Source organism: Salvelinus alpinus, chromosome 31 (assembly GCF_045679555.1).
Source record: "Salvelinus alpinus chromosome 31, SLU_Salpinus.1, whole genome shotgun sequence".
NCBI classification, from domain to species: domain Eukaryota; kingdom Metazoa; phylum Chordata; class Actinopteri; order Salmoniformes; family Salmonidae; genus Salvelinus; species Salvelinus alpinus.
Genome location: NC_092116.1, coordinates 4,355,209 through 4,377,017, shown reverse-complemented (window position 1 = coordinate 4,377,017; position 21,809 = coordinate 4,355,209). Strand labels below are relative to the sequence as shown.

The following is a 21,809-nucleotide window of genomic DNA, read 5'->3' as shown; positions in this document are numbered from 1 at the left end:
AACAACAACGGCTCAGCTGCGAAGTGGTAGGCCACGCAAGTTCACAGAACGGAACAGCTGAGTACTGAAGCATGTAGCGCGTAAAAATCATCTGTCCTTCGTTGCAAAACTCACTAGCGAGTTCCAAACTGCCTCTGGAAGCAGTAGTTTACTTGTCCTGATGCGATATCATGGACATATAACTATGTTTTATGATTTATGAATGGCAAGGATATATGAGATCGCCTTTATTCAGTCAGTTTGACACCATTTATAAACTAGTCCAGCTTGCTGTTCATCAATCAAATCACAGTAAGCCTATGCGCCAGCACTTTGTGGCTTCATATGAAACATGCGAAAGACAATAAATCAGTGTGCCAGATGTATGGGATGTGCAAATTGACTCGCATAAACGATGAAGTAGCAGCATGCTTTCTCGCTCCATGTAAACAACACACGCACCCAGGTACCGGGAGACGGGACAGACAGCAGAATGTCAAACCAGCAGTGTTTCCCTGTCAGTTTTCACTTTGACTGACTTGCCTGTCCTATAAATAGATCACTAGAAGACGCATATTGTTCATTCTAACGGGACAGGGCTCGGCTGACTTTTTTTTTTATAGCCGACAGCCGGCACTAGTGGAAAACTCAGTTGGAGTGGATGGTGCAGCCATCGATTGTCATGTTGAGTTGACCCAGTTCTTGATGAGGGAGTTGGCATAAGCATTATCTCTGTTTTGTCGTCGTGTAGTTTTACAAAGTAATTGCTCGTCCACGTTTCCACTTCACGGAGACAGTCAACAGAGGTGGGTGGCAGAGTGGAGTTGGGTTTTGTGTGGATGTAGATTTGCGTGTCAACTGCGTAACAGTGAAATCGGAGTCCAAATGAATGGAGGATCTGACCAAGAGGTAGCATGTAAATACTTAACAATAATGGTTCTAACACTGCGCCTTGTGGGACAGCTTGTGATGCAGGGGCTCGGGCAGACCTGCATTTGCCAAGGGAGACAAACTGTTGTCTGTCAGATATGTAAGAGTGGAACCAGGCAAGGGGTGTTCTGGAAACTCCAAGAAGCCTCTCCATGAGGTCAGTTAAAATGTGTGTCAAATGCTGTAGACTCCACTCTAAATCAAATCACATTTTATTTGCCACATGCTTCAGAAACAACATGTGTGACTAACAGTGAAAAGTTTCCTTACGGGCTCTTGCCAACAATGCGGAGAGAAAGAAAGTAAAATGCATAAAAGTAATAACAGATGCACATTGAGTAACAACTTGGCTATATACAAGGGGGAACCAGTACTGAGTCGATGTGCAGGGGTACGAGGTAATTGAGGTTGGTGCAGTGCCTTCAAAGTATTCATACCCTTTGACTTACAGTATTCCACATTTTGTTGTGTTACAGCCTGAATTCAAAATGCATAAAAAAATATTTTAAAAATCTCACCCATCTACGCACAATGACAAAACGTGTTTTTGGACATTTTTGCACATTCATTGAAAATAAAATACAGAAATATCAAATTTACATAGGTATTCACACCCCTGAGTCAGTACTTTGTAAAAGTACGTTTTACAGCTGTGAGTTTTTCTGGGAAAGTCTCTAAAAGCTTTCACACCAGGATTGTACAACAATTGCCCATTTTTCAAATTGTTTGTTGATTATTGCTAGACAATCATTTTCAGGTCTTGCCGTAGATTTAAGTCAAAACTGTAACTCGGCCACATTCACCGTCTTCTTGGAAAGCAACTCCTGTGTATATTTTGCCTTATGTTTTAGGTTATTGTCCTGCTGAAAGGTGAATTCTTGTCCCAGTGTCTAGTGGGATGTTTTTGCCTATGCTTAGCTCCATTCTGTTTATTTTTTTATCCTGAAAAACAGTCCTTAACAATTACAAGCATAACCATAACATGATGCAGCCACCGCTATGCTTAAAAATATAGAGTGTAATTTGCCACAAACATAACACTTTGTATTCAGGACAAAAATGTAATTGCTTTGCCACATGTTTTGCAGTATTACTTTAGTGCCTTGTTGCAAACAGGATGCATGCTTTAGATTTTTTAAATTACGTATAGGCTTCCTTTTTTTCCCTCTGTCAATTAGGTTAGTATTGTGGAGTAACTACAATGTTGTTGATCCAACGTCAGTTTTCTCCTATCACAGCCAAACAACTTTGTAACCGTTTTAAAGTCACCATTGACCTCATGGTTAAATCCCTGAGCAGTTTCCTTCCACTCTTGCAACTGAGTTAGGAAGGACGCCTGTATCTTTGTAGTAACTGGGTGTGTTGATACACCATCCCAAGTGTAATGAATAACTTCACCATGGGGTATTTAATGTCTGCTTTTTAAATGTTTACCTATTGACGAATAGGTGCCCTTCTTTGCGAGGCATTAGAAAACATCTGTGGTCTTTGTGGTTGAATCTGTGTTTGAAATTCACTTCTCGACTGAGGGACCTTACAGATAATTGTATGTGTGGGGTACAGAGATGAGGTTGTCATTCAAAAATCATGTTGAACACTATTATTGCACACAGTGATTCCATGCAACTTATTATGTGCACATTTTTACTCCTGAACATATTTAAGCTTGCCATACATAACCAAGGGGTTGAATACTTATTGACTCAAGACATTTCAGCTTTTGATTTTTAATTAATTTGTAAAGATTTTGAAAAAAACGTAATTCCACTTTGACATTATGGGGTGTGAGTAAGTATTAGCTAGGTAGCCACTTGTTGGTCACCTATTGAAATTGAACTTCAGTTCATGAAAATAAATAGCTAGCCAGTTACTTCACCCTGTTGCCCAAAGCTAACGTTATAAGCCACCAGCTAGCTTCATCTGGCTAGTAAGGCTGGGTTATGGACCGGGTTATGTGTTGTGAAGCTAGCCACAAAAAGGATTCGGCACAATAGTGGAATTTGCGGTGTTCCTTCAAAATAAAAGTACCTATTTGACAGTCATGCAGAAGGTTACAATTGGTGGAATCATGCCATATTTAGACTAGATCATGTTAAACAAGGTTGGAATGGGAAGCAACGAAATGGGGTATCAGTCTACTCGGTGACACCCACAGAACACATTTGTGAAGAGTTTACACAAATATTAGCGTTGTATCTCTTTATCGCGGGACTGTGACTGTTTGAAATCACCTCCCCAGTCAGTCTATTGTGTGTATTGACATTCATATTGCAGTGTACAGCTTTACCTAAGGATTGGGGATCAATGAAATGGGGTAACAGTCTACTCAATCCCCCTTGATATATTTTCCCAACGTCCTCCTCAGAGTTATCAGACTCAAACGTCCACGCAGTATTGTTTTTTCTCGGAAGTAGTGTTCAATACACATCGGTTGACAATAAATGTGGCTCAATTCACAGTTGTTTCAGTCCCGCGATAAGACCTACAATGCTAATGTTCTCTGGGTGTCACTGAGAAAGACTGATACTCCATGTCATTGATCCACAATCCATAGGTAAGGCTGTACAGTGAATTAAGTATGCCCCCAATGCAATTCTAAAGTATAATACATCCGGTGTGATTTCATCAAATTTGTCAAATTAACAAATTGTGTTTTGTTGATTTTTATATAACATTCCAACCTCATTTAGCATGATTATGGCATGCTAAATGCATCACTGTCACTGACATACCTTTATTTTGAAGGCTAACCGCCAAGCCCACTATTGTGGGTAATCCTTATTGTGGCTAGCTTCACATAGATGGGTCCGACCACCATTAATCAAATAAGAACTGTCTTGTAAATTAGGGTTATTTTAGATGATGACACCAAGGTATGGTGGGGAGAACAAGTATTTGATACACTGCCGATTTTGCAGGTTTTCCTACTTACCAAGCATGTAGAGGTCTGTAATTTTTATCATAGGTACACTTCAACTGTGAGAGACGGAATCTAAAACAAAAATCCAGAAAATCACATTGTATTATTTTTAAGTAATTAATTTGCATTTTATTGCATGACATAAGTATTTGATACATCAGAAAAGCAGAACTTAATATTTGGTACAGAAACCGACGCCTCTTGCACTGAAATGCAGTGCCTTAGACTGCTGCCTCCGTGCGTGTGTGTGTGTGTGTGTTAACTATTTAACTGTACTAGAATACTTAAAAGGCCGCTAAAATGTAAAATATCGGTATCGTTTTTTTGGGCAAGGAAAATATTGGATATCGATATCGGCCACAAATGTCATATTGGAGCATCACTAGCTGTAATACAACAAAATGTATGAAAAGTCAAAGGCTCTGAATATTTTCTGAAGGCAGTAACTAATTCAAAACATATTGTGTAGCCTGGCTAGTTATCTTGGTAGTTAACTGTTTCACCGGCACTCATAACCGCAAATGCCCGACACGCATGAACGGGTGCGTTATTAAACCAATAACACATACTCCTGTTGTAGAACCGCTTCTCAAAGTGCTCAAATTTGGGAGTTGAGAAATACATCTGACAATGTTGGAGAGCTGGGATGCCCCTCAATTCAACAATGGTCATGTAATTCTGACAACGTAAAAAAAATAAAACAATATTAGATTAGTCTAATTGATAAATAACTCACATGCTGTCAATAAATCTCCCCTGAATCTTGAATATTGTAGCCTTACAAGGTTATAGATAAATATGTTGTTAGTTATCTTCCTTTGATGTAGCCTACTTTAGCCATTTGATCCCCGATTCATTGAATTATGGAATTATTTTATAAAGACAAAGTATTTGGTTGTAATTGTAATGTTGCACTATTTTAAAGTCTACTAAGGGTGGCCAACCATCCCCCAGGAGAACTTGTGTTTCAAGACAGGCTTGAATAAGCAAAGAAGCTAATAGGCACAGTATAGCCAAAATGTTGGTCTGATTCTCTATAGGGGGGGCGGGACGGGACAAGTGACTTGAGCTTCCGGTCCTACTTGCTCTGAGGATACATCACCATGAAGACAATGACATATCAGGTGCCCATGATGTAATTATGTTGGTTCAATACAATAACCAAAATCGATTTTTTTTCAAATTCAAGGTGTCATGTCATAGCTGACACCGAATTTGACACCCACATTTTTTGGAAATGTGGTCGCATCATTTCTGAAAAATATATTTGACTCTAATTCTGTTTCCAAAACGTTGTATCTTCACAGTTCTTCCAGTAAATGTGTATTTGTGAAATTTTCAGTGTAAATTGTTCATCGCAGTACTTTTGTATAGAGTTGATTTTTGAAAAAGAAATGGTATTTGTTTTGGCATACATTATAAAGTAAAAAATCTGAGTCTCAGCGTAATGCCGTTGCTGTGGAATTGCCCCTATGATACTAACTGTCATAATGGTAATGAGAACCATCTAAGCTTATCATTTCTTCACTGAGATGAAAGTAACACGTCTTGAATGAAAGATGTCGTGTTTAAAAGAAGATATCAGACACACTTCGGTGTAATTGTTTTATTGACTGCATAGACTGCTCACGGATCAACAGGGCTTGTCATGCATGGTTATGATTAGGGATGGGATGTTGTTCAAGTGAGCTGTTTTCCATCCTTCTCTTGGACGTCTGTAGCGGTCAGGCTAGTTAGTGTGTATGAAAATAAAATAAAGGGTTGAGGACAGGATACTGCGGTCACAGCAGTCCAATGGTCCTTTTGCTCTGTTGGTCAGCCAGCCAGCCTGCAGAGAGAGTGGAGGATTGCCTGACCACGACCGCCCTCTCCAGCCCATGGTTTTAGGGAGGTGTGTGTGTGTGTGCACCTTCCCATTCCTGACTGTCTCTATTGCTGAGCCATTCGGAGCTCCCTGAAGAGCACGTGAGTGTTTTATTGTTTATGTGTGCGTGTTTACGCGTGCCGCTCCAAGTGAAATGTTCCAGTGAAATGAGGTTTCACTGGAACACACAAGCGTCATATTGGAGAGGGCCCCGGCCTCTACCTTTTTTGATCTCTTTCCCTCTCCATTCATGTGCTGCCAGTCCCCTGGATTTCATTGGCCTCTCCATTTGTCCAGGCCTTATGAGTGCCCAGATAAAAATGACGTGCACGAAACGCTCGTCACTGACGATCGGGAACACGCAGAAAGACACTGGTTATTTCAGAGTGTGCGTGTGTGGCCAAGGTTGTGTTGCAGTTACCCCAGAGTGTGGCCCTGTTGATTTTAGTCTGGCAGTGACGGGGACAGCTAAAAGCCCGGGTCCTCCACGAGCTACGTTTTGGGTCCTTTAGGGCCCCACTGTCAGCCAGGCTGTCCAGCTGTTCAGGTGGAAAATACAAGGCAGTACACAGCTGGAAAAGCTGCCTGGTTTAGTCGCTTTGGAGAAGAGACCCGGTCTCTTATGTTCCGGGGGAAATGTCCTAGACAGTTAGGCTCATTCTGAAAATCAGAAGCTGTGATATATGACTGTATGATATGACTCCATCTTAGACTTACAAGTAGGCTATATGAATGTAGGGATCATTTATTATATTTGACATTTTAGTCATTTAGCAGACACTCTTTTTTTCCCCAGGGGCAATTAGGGTTTAGTGCCTTGATCAAGGGCACATCAACAGATTTTTCACCTAGCCTGCTCGGCGGATTTCAAAACATGTATTTATTGTTGTGGTTTTCATTGACTCGAATGTGCCAAACATCATCACATATGATGTTCACATCGGGGGGGGGGGGAATTAAAATTCTGTAACAGCCTATTCTCAGCACATAGTGTCTTAAAATCAATAGAAGAGGATATGCAGACTGAAGTGATAAACTGTTGTTTTAATTGAACCCAAGCTTCTGGGTTGAGAACGCGCGTAATATCCCCTTTGTGATCCAAAGGGGTGCGCACTAATGGGGGTCTAATACTCTAAATTGAGCTGTGTGTGTGTGTGTGTGTGTGTGAGCGTGCCTCCCTCCCCTAGCTGCAGGTCCACAGGGGGTCTGGGTGAGACGCTGTGACAGATGTACTGGACAGATGCCTGTCTGCTCTGCTTTGCCCTGCTGCAGCTGTAGCCCGGCTTAACCTAGCACACACACACACACACACACACACACACACACACACACACACACACACACACACACACACACACACACACACACACACACACACACACACACCATTACTGACCCCCCACTTTGCCCTTTGTGTTATCTGTATAGCTCCCTCTCTCTCTCTCCATCAGTGGTACACAAAGTAATATCCTATTGCTTGTTGCTTTTCCTGTCATATATCTCCTCACTGTTGCTTGATGAGTGTGTGACTGTTGGATGGTTTAAACACCATGCCTTGTTTTCATTGCGTGTCTAGTTTTGCTGTCCAGTATTCTCCTATTCAGTTCTCCTTTTGACGTGCTATCTAGTGTGGTTGCGTGCCTCACGTCTTGTCGCATGTCACTTTTGTTTGTGTGTTGTTGTGCTGCGTGTCTTGGCCATCTCTCGTCGCGCGTGTGTTTTTGCGTTTGTTTTATAGAGTAGCCTGTGTGTACTGTGTGTCACTGGGGGGCGGTGGTGGTGAAAAGCACATATCTGTCACTTCCTCTCTCAAATCAGATGACTCGGGTCATGTAGTCCCCCCACCCCTCTCGTTCTTCCTCTGTGTGTGTGTCCATCACACAGTTTTTTTTAAATAGCGTGTTTGTGTGTGTGACCTTGTGCGTGTATATAGGAAGTTTAGTGGGAGCTGTACCCTGGCCAGTGTGGCCACTCTGTATTCGGGATACTCTCATTTCTCCTTACAACTGTTAGCTGCTCTTCTCAGGAAACATGGCCCAGACAGACAGAGAGGCTGATGGGTAATTAACTACTCAACAGTTCTCCAATAAAGGGGGAGCAGGGAAATATACTGAAAGTTGTGTGTGTGTGTGTGTGTGAGAGAGAGGGTGAACATTGTGTGTGTGAACGCTGGGTGAACTTGGCCCTGTGCCGTCTGTCCCCCTTCAGGAGTGTGAGAGATGAATGGTGCCCCCCCCCCCCCCCCCCCTCATGGCCTACCCCACATGCAGAGTACTGAACGCTCTACGACGGCAACCACATCTCAACCATCACTCCTCATCCAGGACGGCTACTGCGAACGTGGACCACTTCTGAACCAAGAAAATTTTTAAACATGGGACAGCTTTCTATCTATAGGACCAGCCATTTGTAACCAGGATTGAAATGCATTCAAACAGTTCATTGGTTTTTGACCAATGCTACTCCCAAGCAAACAGACTTCGAAATGAATAAGGATCTCTCTGTGAAGATCTGTTTTTGGAATAACCCTGGGCTTTTTCTTGCTTTAACTTTCTCTCTCTCTCTGTCTCTCTGTCTCTCTCTCACTGTCTCTCTGTCTCTGTCTCTATGTCTCTCTCTGTCTCTCTCTGTCTGTCTCGCTCTGTCTCTGTCTTTCTCTCTCTCTCTCTCTCTCTCTCTTTCTCTGTCTCTGTCTCTGTGTGTGTTAGAAAATAGCCTGTTTTTTAACGTTTGGATGCAGGGATGTGTTGGTGGTTTTCTGTCAGCATACATGCTGCAGAAATCTCTCTATCTTTCCCTTTTTCTTCCCTCTCTCTTTCTTTCTCTCTCTCTCTGGGTCACATGAGTTCCACAGGGCAGCAGCCATATTGATGAGGTGGCAACAACATACTCCATGACCCACACATTCAAATTTAACCCACACACTTCCTCAAAAGTCAAATCTTAAAGGTGAAACCTGGAACATTCATTTCCTCCTTGCCCCGGCAAGTCAAGGTACTAGGTACAAACACATCCGCGAGCAAAACAAACAACAAAACCGGCTTCACCGATATGGCGGCTCAAGTCTTTATACCTCTATTCTCCTAGAATTTGTCGCTTAGGCACAGATCCAGGATCAGCCTACCCTCCACATATCCTAGCCGGAACCATTAGGTGGAGAAGTGTGAAACTGACCTCTACATTGAAGTATGCTCATGAGCTGGCCCTCTCTGAGCTGGATTTGTCTGAGCTGACTTGAGTGGGTGGTGTATGTAGGCATCTGTCCTAAGCCATAAGGGAAACTGGTATCTACCACCCCACTATCAGATAAGAGGGGCAATGTTTACTTTTTGTGCGCCCCCCCACGTTTGATTTGAAATCACCATCACCCAATAATTTGTTTGTACTTTTAGCAATTCAATGTGTTTGAGCTAGTAATGTATCAATATTTATCTTTAAAAAATTGCTATGACATAGCCAGTGAATATACACTGCTCAAAAAAATAAAGGGAACACTTAAACAACACAATGTAACTCCAAGTCAATCACACTTCTGTGAAATCAAACTGTCCACTTAGGAAGCAACACTGATTGACAATAAATTTCACATGCTGTTGTGCAAATGGAATAGACAAAAGGTGGAAATTATAGGCAATTAGCAAGACACCCCCAATAAAGGAGTGGTTCTGCAGGTGGTGACCACAGACCACTTCTCAGTTCCTATGCTTCCTGGCTGATGTTTTGGTCACTTTTGAATGCTGGCGGTGCTTTCACTCTAGTGGTAGCATGAGACGGAGTCTACAACCCACACAAGTGGCTCAGCTAGTGCAGCTCATCCAGGATGGCACATCAATGCGAGCTGTGGCAAGAAGGTTTGCTGTGTCTGTCAGCGTAGTGTCCAGAGCATGGAGGCGCTACCAGGAGACAGGCCAGTACATCAGGAGATGTGGAGGAGGCCGTAGGAGGGCAACAACCCAGCAGCAGGACCGCTACCTCCGCCTTTGTGCAAGGAGGAGCACTGCCAGAGCCCTGCAAAATGACCTCCAGCAGGCCACAAATGTGCACCTGATATGTGGTTGTCCAACAAATTAAATCTAATAATGACCAGCCATTTTACAAACATTTTAATGCTGAGGCCGAACACGGCCTACATCTCGGCGGTCAGCGTGCGAAGCAACGCACGGTGCGCTGTTTGACTAGGCTGCTGATATTGCCTGGGTTGTTAAGCATGCAAAATGACTTGTTGATCCGTGAAACGGTTACGTGCTTAGTTCGACGCTGAAGGAGAGGACGCATCAGTTGTCACAGAATATATAAGTGTTTTCGGGAAGGTAGATTGAAAGTAATATGTGCAAAACATTTGAGTGAACCGGTGATTCGTAATGTTTTAAATCGATTTTAATAACCGATCGTGCGTGCTACATTTTGGATTGGTTTGGGGTCCCGCGGACCGATGCTTTCGCATCCTCAACAGGGACCGATGCGTATCAGTGAATCGTTACATCCCTACTGTAAGCATGACATCATCATGTGGGGGCGCTGAGCAAGCGTGTTCCTCTGTAATCAGTCAGGGCTGTGGGCTCCAGGGTGGGCCAGGGGTCAGGAAGTGTGTGTGTGTGTGTGTGAGGGCACGCCCAATGCCCAGTCTAGAAATATCAGTGAAGGGGATCACCATAGCATCAGATGATTATAGGCGCTGCTGAGTGGTATCCATTTTGAACTCATTAAAAGAAAGGAAAATAATTTGAATTAAATGCTGCTGGATTTAGACTTGGCTTTGGTTTGGACTATGTTCTCTCTCTGAACCTCTTTCTCTCCTTTCTATCCCTCTCTCTCTCTGGCCTAGCCCTTTCCACTACGGGTTTGTGAAGTGCAGTAACCTGTGGTTCCACCCCCTCCCTCCCTCCCTCCCTCCCTCGCTCTCTCGCTCCCTCCCTCCTTCGCTCCCTCCCTCTCTCGTGTCTCAATGGGGCCCTTTGCTTTCCACAACAAAGGCTTCATTCTATAGCTAGAGGACTCCTAATATCTTCAGTAGTGATAAGTATATTTTTTGTCCTAATCTGTTGTGGTCTAGTACTGTCTTTTTTTGTTAGCGAGGGTCATCTACTTTAAGTGCTGCCTGATTTCCCAGCAGCCTACTTGGTGTGTGAACTGCTGACTGCTCATAACTTGCAGATGATTGTTGACACATCAACCAGGATTAAGGGGCAGGGCAATTGAATACTCGCTGTGGACTTTCTTCCCTCCTTACTAGCACTGACTTTATTGGGGAAGAATGTACTTACTGTGATATGTGGTTGTCCCACCTAGCTATCTTTAGATGAATGCACTAACTGTAAGTTGCTCTGGATAAGAGTCTTCTAAATGTCCAAAAAATGTAAATGTGAAGGCCTGTCCAACCCATGCGTGTGGCAGAGTAGAGCAGAATGTAGAAGGCGATGTGTGTGTGTGTGTGTGTCTGTGTCCCTGGGCCCACGGAGCACCCGGGCATGTCAGGTGTCACTGACATCTGTGCAAATGGGGCCGTTCTTTAGCTGTGTGCTTCTCAGCTAGTACACACACACACACACTCTTGTCACAAAATGTTGCCACTATGTTGAGCAAGCTCTCACACACAGGGGGTGGATTATTGCGATTGCGGGGTTAACGTAAGGACTTAACATTCCCAAAATGTTGAACTTGTTCTTTTTTTGTGTGTGTGGGGGGCCGGCGTGAGAGTGTTTTTGCTTGGTTGACAAAAGTAATTGGAGCACGGACCTTGCAACATTTTGACACAAGATGTGGATTCTTTGGTGGTGAGCTAAGGGCTTTAGTGTTTTTTTCTTTTTCCCTCTCCTCTCCTTCCCCCTCATTAAGCACTATCCCTCTGTGCCTCCCCCCTCCCGCCCCCAACTCAGCCCAGCTGGAGAGAACATAGCTTTTTGCCCAAACTGTGTGTGTGTGTGTGTGTGTGTGTGTGTGTGTGTGTGTGTGTGTGTGTGTGTGTGTGTGTGTGTGTGTGTGTGTGTGTGTGTGTGTGTGTGTGTGTGTGTGTGTGTGTGTGTGTGTGTGTGTGTGTAACATATCCTTCAGCACACCAGAGAATTGGCTAATCAAAGTGGAACTTGTATGCTTTTCTTCCTCATCTCTTGTTCCTACCTCTCTATGTTTCAGGTGTTAGTTTTAGTCACCCCAAGTTCTCATATGTTCCAGTTTTTTAGTCTCGTCTATTTCATCTTTGTCGCTTCTGTCATCTATACATTTTTATGTGAATGGATGAATAACAAACCTCTCTCTCTCTCCTCTCTCCTTCTCTCCATCCCTCTCTTTCTTTCTCTCCCTCCCTCCCCTCTTTCTCTCGCTTCTCCTCTCAGGGAAGCGATGCGGAATTACCTGAAGGAGCGAGGAGACCAAACTGTCCTGATCCTGCATGCAAAAGTTGCACAGAAATCTTATGGCAATGAAAAAAGGTAACCGACCACCACTTAGCCTACATACCGCTTTCCATACTCTCCCGATTTCCCACATACCTCACACATTCCATACCTAGGAAGGCATGTTGAAGAGTTCCCGGTTTCAATTTAATTTGTGGGTTAATAGTATGGACTAAAAGGCAAAGCCACATTCCAATGTGTCTGTGTGACGTTGGTGTTTTGGCCTCTCCGGCTTTCCATTTCCCACCGCGGGTCAGACGGGGAAGTGAGCAGTTAAGTTCTCTGCAGGGCACATTCAGGTGAAGGCCATAGAGACACAGGGGTTAGGGGTGTAGGGAATAGGAGGTTAAAGTGTAGATGGCAAGGGGATGGTAAGGTTAGGCAGGTAGGGCACATTCATGCCCCCAGACATGTAGGGTTAATGGGTTGGGGAGCACACTGAAGTAAGTAAAGGGTAATGAATTTGGAGAAGTGGGTAAGATGTTGCCTAGTCGTTGTAGGTTGGGTTAGAATGGTGGAGTGTGTGTGTGTAGAGAGTAATTCAGCTGTACTTTAATATGGTCATCCTGGTTGAAGTAAATAAATAGATAATAGGGAGTTAGACAGACTGAACGGGTTTGAGCCCTGGCTGCCATTACACCAGGACTATCTCTTAGTAAATCAGGAGCTCTCAGCCAACACTGTGACACCTCTGAGGTTTGGAGCACGAGAGAGGAGGAGCAGGTGTGTGTGTGTGTGTGTGTTAAATAGAGGAATTCCTACACTCTCCGTGCTCCTCTCTGGTTAAAGTTACACTGACTGGGGCCCCGGGGTCGAGATGTGAGAGAGGCCCATTTTGGGGTCTGACCCGTTGTAGCAATGCACCCAGGGATACATCAGACCTCCAGTCATTCCAGTTTTCATAATCAGTCACAAAGCCTAATATACAGCACATTTTACACAGGCCCCATTCCCCTCATCTATTGGAGTCATTTACTTAGTCTCTCTACAGTTTAACTCTACTCTAATGCATCTGTTTAGTCTCTGTTTAGTCCCTGTGGTTCACTCACTGGAACAGGTCCAACTTCCAACATGAGAAGTGTATGCTGGTGTTGCATGGAGAATCACTGTTACACACACACACACACTTGTGAGTTAGGGTTTGATTCTAAACAGACCAACGTATGTTTGGGTCAGCTCGCTGGGTGTGTGTGTGTGTGTCCCTCTGTATAAGGAAGACCTGTCCAATACGTGTGTGTGTGTGTTTACAGTGTGTGTGTGTTGATAAGGAGCTCTGAGCATGAAGGACTTGCGTGTGTGTGTTTGCGTGCGTGCTCGTATTCACAGGGGTTTTCCTCAGAAAGCTCCATCTCTTTTATCTCTTCTCTATTGTAGGAGGTGAAAGTAGACATCACTCTCACACAGACAGACTCGTGTTATGTGTCACTCACCTCCTCATCAGGCTAGACACACATCGTCATATCGAGAGCAACATAGGCTGACCGACTTTCCTCTTTTCCTCACCAGCTCCTACAAATAAAGCACTTTGGTTTGGTTGACGAGTCATCTAAACTAAGTGTGGGGGATTTCTTAAAAAAAAAATAGGTGAATTTATTGCTGGTAGGCTGAGGTACTGGCTAAAATGCAAGTTCTTGTCAGATTACAGCTCGCCAAATGGGTTATTGTAATAACATTTCACCCCCCCCCCCTTAACTGAAACAACGTTTTACAGGATTTAAGTACATGTTTTGCCAAGTTGTCTGTCACGCAAAGAAATCCACTGACACTTCATTCCCAGTGCAATGACTGCCACTGTATTTTGATACCACAGCGCCATCTCGTGGCAGAAAGTTTAACATAAAAAGAATGTCTAGGCTGTTCTATTCCGTTATGTCTGCGTGAAGTCATCATATTAATAATTTGGTGTGTGTATGTGAAGCCTGGGCAGTGGTGTGTAGTTCAATTATACTGATGTCATTGTGTGTGCGCGTGTGCGTGCAGGTTCTTCTGTCCTCCCCCGTGTGTGTACCTGATGGGCTCTGGCTGGAAGAAAAAGAAGGAGCAAATGGAGAGAGACGGCTGCTCGGAGCAGGAGTCTCAGCCCTGTGCCTTCATAGGGATAGGAAACTCTGACCAAGAGATGCAGCAACTCAACCTAGAGGGAAAGGTAGGGTACCCACACACGTCTTTCCTTCACTTTTACTCTCTCACTTCCTTCCCCTCAACCCTTCACCCCCCCCCCCCCTCTCTCGTTCACATGCTCACAAACACGACACTATTACTCTTTCTCACCTCCTGTCTATAATTATTTCATAATAATACAAAATAAAATCTCTGTCACACACACACACTCTCATATAGACACACGCTCAAAACAGGTTGCTTAATCACACACACACACACACACACACACACACACACACACACACACACACACACACACACACACACACACACACACACACACACACACACACACACACACACACGCCCCAAAGCAAATACTAACCGGTACCTGCCATTCCTAAATAAGCCCATCTTTCTACTCCCTCTCCATCCCTCCCCCTCAGAACTATTGCACAGCCAAAACCTTGTACATATCAGACTCCGACAAGAGAAAGCACTTCATGCTGTCCGTCAAGATGTTTTACGGCAACAGCACAGACATCGGCGTCTTCCTCAGCAAGAGAATCAAAGTCATCTCCAAGCCCTCCAAAAAGAAGCAGTCCCTGAAGAACGCAGATCGTGAGTCACACACAACACACAGGCGGACGCACACACACACACTACACTTTACGAACCAGACCTGGGTTCAAATACTATTTAGAGTATTTAAATGACTTTCAAAGACATTTCTTTGGAAACACATGTATATTGGAACGTAATTTGGAAATACACTTGGAAAGTATTGGCATTTATTTGAAAGTAATCAAATACACAGACAAGTGTATTATCAAATACACATATTGAAATACTCCCATGCATTTGAACCCAGGTCTGTTTTGAATTTGAAATAGTGCGTTTAGAAATAAGTATTTGAAAATATATTCCACAAAAATATAAACGCAACAATTTCAAAGATTTTACAGAGTTACAGTTCATATAAGGAATTTAGTCAACTGATATAAATAAATTAGGCCCAAATGGGGCCTGGGAGGGCATAGGCCCACCCACTTGGCAGCCAGGGGGGAGGCAGGCCCAGCCAATCAGAATTATTTTCTCCCCACAAAAGTGCTTTATTACAGACAGAAATACTCCTCAGCACCCCCCACCCCCACTCAGACGATCCCAAAGGTGAAGAAGCCGGATGTGGAGGTCCTGGGCTGGCGTGGTTACACGTGGTCTGCGGTTGTGAGGCCGGTTGGACATACTGCCAAATTCTCTAAAATGATGTTGGAGACAGCTTATGGTAGAGAAATGAACATTAAATTCTCTGGCATCAGCTCTGGTGGACATTCCTGCAGTCAGCATGCCAATTGCACGCTCCCTCAAAACTTGAGACATCTGTGGCATTGTGTTGTGTAATGATCATGCTAATTGATATGCCATACCTGTCAAATGGATGGATTGTCTTTGCAAAGGAGAAATGGTCACGAACAGGGACGTAAACAAATTTGTGCACAAAATTTGAGAGACATAATCTTCTTGAGCATGTGAAAAAAATCTGGGATTTTTTAATTTTAGCTCATGAAAAATGGAACCAACATTTCTGTTCAGTGTACAGTCGTGGCCAAAAGTTTTGAGAATGACACAAATTATTAATTTTCACAAAGTCTGTTGCCTCAGTTTGTATGATGGCAATTTGCATATACTCCAGAATGTTATGAAGAGTGATCAGATGAATTGCAATTAAGTCCCTCTTTGCCATGCAAATGAACTGAATCCCCCAAAAACATTTCCACTGCATTTCAGCCCTGCCACAAATGGACCAGCTGACATCATGTCAGTGATTCTCTCGTTAACACAGGTGTGAGTGTTGATGAGGACAAGGCTGGAGATCACTCTGTCATGCTGATTGAGTTCGAATAACAGACTGGAAGCTTCAAAAGGAGGGTGGTGCTTGGAATCATTGTTCTTCCTCTGTCAACCATGGTTACCTGCAAGGAAACACGTGCCGTCATCATTGCTTTGCACAAAGAGGGCTTCACAGGCAAGGATATTGCTGCCAGTAAGATTGCACCTAAATCAACCATTTATCGGATCATCAAGAACGTCAAGGAGAGCGGTTCAGTTGTTGTGAAGAAGGCTTCAGGGCGCCCAAGAAAGTACAGCAAATGCCAGGACCGTCTCCTAAAGTTGATTCAGCTGCGGGATCGGGGCACCACCAGTACAGAGCTTGCTCAGGAATGGCAGCAGGCAGGTGTGAGTGCATCTGCACGCACAGCGAGGCGAAGACTTTTGGAGGATGGCCTGGTGTCAAGAAGGGCAGCAAAGAAGCCACTTCTCTCCAGGAAAAACATCAGGGACAGACTGATATTCTGCAAAAGGTATAGGGATTGGACTGCTGAGGACTGGGGTAAAGTCATTTTCTCTGATGAATCCCCTTTCCGATTGTTTGGGGCATCCGGAAAAATCTTGTCCGGAGAAGACAAGGTGAGCGCTACCATCAGTCCTGTGTCATGCCAACAGTAAAGCATCCTGAGACCATTCATGTGTGGGGTTGCTTCTCAGCCAAGGGAGTGGGCTCACTCACAATTTTTCCTAAGAACACAGCCATGAATAAAGAATGGTACCAACACATCCTACGAGAGCAACTTCTCCCAACCATCCAGGAACAGTTTGGTGACGAGCAATGCCTTTTTCAGTGTGATGGAGCACCTTGCCATAAGGCAAAAGTGATAACTAAGTGGCTCGGGGAACACAACATCGATATTTTGGGTCCATGGCCAGGAAACTCCCCAGACCTTAATCCCATTGAGAACTTGTGGTCAATCCTCAAGAGGCGGGTGGATAAACAAAAACCCACAATTTCTGACAAACTCCAAGCATTGATTATGCAAGAATGGGCTGCCATCAGTCAGGATGTGGCCCAGAAGTTAATTGACAGCATGACAGGGCAGATTGCAGAGGTCTTGAAAAAGAAGGGTCAACACTGCAAATATTGACTCTTTGCATCAACTTCATGTAATTGTCAATAAAAGCCTTTGACACTTATGAAATGCTTGTAATTATACTTCAGTATTCCATAGTAACATTTGCCAAAAATATCTAAAGACACTGAAGCAGCAAACTTTGTGGAGATTAATGTTTGTGTCATTCTCAAAACTTTTGGCCACGACTGTAGTTTTAAATAGCAGGCTATATATAGGAAATTATTAGAAAATACTTTCAAATAAAATTCGGGAAACGTTATTTGAAAATACTTATATGCCGGTAATACGTATTTAAATAGCAAATAATCAAATACGCAGGTCTGCTGTACAAACACAATCTACATATCACTCATAAGGCCCCGCTCAAATGCTTTGAAAAGGCATCCTTCCCTCCCCTCATTGAGGTTACGATTCATCTCACATGACTCTGTTAGTGAAAGATGTATATTGGAACCCTCAATTTCACCCGTCTTATCATTGTACATTAGTGATGACGTCAAGGGAGGAAGGAAGGAGGCATCTTTTGAAGTACTCTAACCAATGCTGATCTCTACCCTTCACAATGCCGTTATTGCTCTTCAGAGGGCGCTAAAGCAACAAAAAAAACACACAAAAAAACAGATGACAACCGAGGGATGAAAATGACCCAATGTTCAATATTGTCAAATACCTGTAGTGTTTGTTTTGCGGCCGTTTTCTACCCTCTAATCACACTTCTTATCGCCCAGTAATTTCATCTTGCGATGATGGGGACATGCTTCGGGGTTGTTCCGTTTTAGTGTGGTCTCTTTATCTCTCTCTCTGTGTGTCTCTCCTACTGCAGTGTGTATTGCATCGGGGACCAAGGTGGCCCTGTTCAACCGGTTGCGGTCCCAGACGGTCAGCACGCGCTACCTACATGTGGAGGGGGGGAACTTTCATGCCAGCTCCCAGCAATGGGGTGCCTTCTACATCCACCTGTGTGAGTCTCATACACACACTCAAGCACGCGCACAAACACACGCTCGTGCATGTATTCTCACATTTCTCGCACACACACTCAATTCTTAATCAGTCCTGTACGCTCTCTCATATACACACTCACCACACATATATTTACTGTAGCCTGAATGAAATGTTGTGTGACCGTATCTCATGTGTTGCGTTTCCCAGTGGATGACGAGGAGTCCGAAGGAGAGGAGTTCACTGTGAGAGATGGCTATATCCACTACGGACAGACGGTCAAACTGGTCTGCTCCGTCACCGGGATGGCCCTGCCACGACTGGTACTACCCACCACTTTTACTTTGGTTTCTCACCCCTCACCTCTTTCAATTCTTGTCACATAACTCTTTTTGTTGTTGTTGTATATTATATATTTTGTCTTTATGCATGTCAAATTATCTCTCTTTCTGTCGTTATTACTCACACACACACACACACACACACACACACACACACACACACACACACACACACACACACACACACACACACACACACACACACACACACACACACACACACACACACACACACACACACCCGCACATGAATTAAAGTTGCCAGTTAATGTCTTGATGTGATTTGTACGCTGCTGCGTCGACATCTGAACACCATCCTCTCTGTGTGGGTCAGATCATCCGTAAAGTGGACAAGCAGACGGCCCTGCTGGATGCAGACGACCCCGTCTCCCAGCTCCACAAGTGTGCCTTCTACCTGAAGGACACAGAGCGCATGTACCTGTGCCTTTCCCAAGAGAGGATCATCCAGTTTCAAGTGAGCGAGACACTTCCTTCCCAATACAACTTCCAATTCAATTTAGTCGCAGCCTTCTACTCAAACTACACTCGACCATTCGCCATCATTTTGACCACATACCAATCAGAATGACCTTTTTAGGAAACGTCTTCCTGGATAGTGACCATTGAGTTAATTTCTACGATAATGACCGATTTGCAATCTTCAAATTTGAACATTTGTTAGTCAGATCCCACCTGAAAATGGAGAACAACGCTTGTCGGTGCTCTGTGCTGGTCCCCGTTGCTCGAATAGGTCACAGCCTTTGTTTGTCAAAGAGATTTTTATTGCCTTGTGATTCCCATCTCGGGGAGATGACCGATTTTAGAGTGATCCTCATCCTCTGAGTTAATATAATGTTAAGGTGACGCGTAATAGGTCCCTCGCTTAGGTGTTCTCTCTCAATCTAACTCTACATCAGAGATCACCATAGAAACAACAACTTAACCAGGATACAGCGACGGTCATAACAAACACATCTATATTAATTTACCTATCTATATCTACATCTGACGATCAAGCGCTTCTGGCTCCCTTTGACGTGTATGTGTGTGTCTGCGCGTGTGTGTGTGTGTGTCTGCCTCTCCCCAGGCCACTCCATGCCCAAAGGAACCAAACAAAGAGATGATCAACGACGGAGCGTCCTGGACAATCATCAGCACGGACAAGGCTGAGTACACCTTCTACGAGGGCATGGGCCCCGTCCACTCGCCTGTCACCCCCGTGCCTGTTGTCGAGAGTTTACAGGTTAGAAAGGGACACGCGCGCGCACACACACATACGGACAGACACACATATGGACAGACAGACACATACACGGATGCACACACACATATGGACAGACAGACACACACACGGATGCACACACACACACTCCATTCCTATCATAAACAACTATTTGTTCCTCTCGCAGTGCTCTGAAAATATTTGTACACACACGTCCTTTAGACCCTTTACGCCATTCCATCTCCATCTTTTCCTCCGCCAACAAGACATAAACATTTAGACTTGTTGTATTTGTGTGTTTGTGAAGCTAAACGGTGGTGGGGACGTGGCCATGCTGGAGCTGACAGGACAGAACTTCACTCCAAACCTGAGGGTCTGGTTTGGAGACGTCGAGGCAGAGACCATGTACAGGTACCGACACACCTCCCTGCTCATTTTCAAGTTTGGGCTATCTTAATACTAGGGTTGCAAAATTCCGGTAACTTTCTCCAAATGTCCAGCTTTTCCAGCCAACGGGGATTTCAGAAACACTTAAAATTAAGTCCAACTGAAGATGCTAAAGATGACGCCGACAGAGATGATCACCTCGCTTCGAGTCCTTAGGAAACTATGCAGTATTTAAAAAAATGTTATGTATTATTTCTTACCTTGTTACCCCAGGAAATCTTAAGTCTTATTACATACAGCCGGGAAGAACTATTGGATAATAGAGCAACGTCAACTTACCAACATTATGACCAGGAATACGACTTTCCCAAAGCGGATCCTCTGTTTGGACCACCATCCAGGACAATGGATCTAATCCCAGAAGCCGACCCAAGCCAATGGCGCCGCAGAAGGGGCAGACGGAGCGGCCTCCTGGTCAGGCTCCGTAGACATGCACATCACCCACCGCTCTCTCGGGATATGTTGTCGGAATCGGTTCAGCCACCGGGCTTCTCCATGCATCGCGCCGACAGAGACTAACACCTCTCTGGGAAGAGGAAGGGCGGGGGTGTATGCTTCATGATTAACGACTCATAGTGTAATCATAACAACATACAGGAAGTCAAGTTCTTCTGCTCACCCGACCTAGAATTCCTCACAATCAAATGCCGGCCATATTACCTTCCAAGAGAATTCTCGTCAGTTAACTTCAAAGCGGTGTACATTCCCCCTCAAGCAGACACCAAGACAGCCCTCAAAGAACTTCACTGGACTCAATGTAAACTGGAAACTACATATCCTGAGGCTGCATTTATATTAGCTGGGGATCTTAACAAAGCAAATTTGAGAACAAGGCTACCTAAATTATATCAGCATATTGATTGCACTATGCGTGGGGGTAATACACTCGACCACTGCTACTCTAACTTCCGCGATGCATACGAAGCCCTCCCTCCCCCGCCCTCCCTTCGGCAAATCCGACCACGACGCCATCTTGCACCTACCGTCTTATAGGTAGAAACTCAAACAGGATGTACCAGTGACTAGAACCATTCAACGCTGGTCTGACCAATTGGAATCAGCGCTTCAAGATTGTTTTGATCACGCGGACTGGGATATGTTCCGGGCAGCCTAAGAGAATAACATTGACCTATACGCTGACTTGGTGAGTGAATTTATAAGGAAGTGCATTGGAGATGTACCCACTGTGACTATTAAAACCTTCCCTAACCAGAAACCGTGGATGGATGGCGGCATTCTGAACTGAAAGCGCAAACCACTGCATTTAACCATGGAAAGATGTCTGGAAATATGGCCGAATATATAACCAGTGTAGTTATTCCCTCCGCAAGGCAATCTGACAGGCCGCCCCCAGGTGGTGAAGGTAGGAAACAACATCTCCACCTCTCTGACCCTCAACACTGGGGCCCCACAAGGGTGCGTGCTCAGCCCCCTCCTGTTCTCCCTTTTCACCCATGACTGCGTGGCCATGCACGCCTCCAACTCAATCATCAAGTTTGCAGATGACACAACAGTTGTTGGCTTGATTACCAACAACGACGAGACAGCCTACAAGGAGGAGGTGAGGGCACTCGGAGTGTGGTTTCAGGAAAACAACCTCTCACTCAACGTCACCAAAACAAAGGAGATGATCGTGGACTATCGCACCTCCCTATCCACATCGAAGGGACAGCAGTGGAGAAAATGGAAAAATGTAAGTT

General features: G+C 44.4%; 1 protein-coding gene across 2 annotated transcripts in view; it reads left to right on the top strand.

Annotated features, from left to right (window-relative positions):
• LOC139560968 (recombining binding protein suppressor of hairless) overlaps positions 1-21,809 on the top strand; it is a 93,153-nt gene that overhangs the window by 64,875 nt on the left and 6,469 nt on the right. Inside the window, exons 1-9 of one of the 2 annotated variants that reach the window (XM_071377727.1) lie at positions 10,757-11,467; positions 12,026-12,121; positions 14,066-14,231; positions 14,635-14,809; positions 17,981-18,118; positions 18,310-18,422; positions 18,775-18,915; positions 19,528-19,683; positions 19,970-20,073. In XM_071377727.1, the coding sequence (XP_071233828.1) occupies positions 11,451-11,467; positions 12,026-12,121; positions 14,066-14,231; positions 14,635-14,809; positions 17,981-18,118; positions 18,310-18,422; positions 18,775-18,915; positions 19,528-19,683; positions 19,970-20,073 (1,106 nt within the window). In that variant the 5' untranslated portion in view covers positions 10,757-11,450. Of the gene's footprint in view, positions 1-10,756; positions 11,468-12,025; positions 12,122-14,065; positions 14,232-14,634; positions 14,810-17,980; positions 18,119-18,309; positions 18,423-18,774; positions 18,916-19,527; positions 19,684-19,969; positions 20,074-21,809 lie in introns of those variants that run through there. The other variant, XM_071377726.1, reaches the window with a different exon arrangement.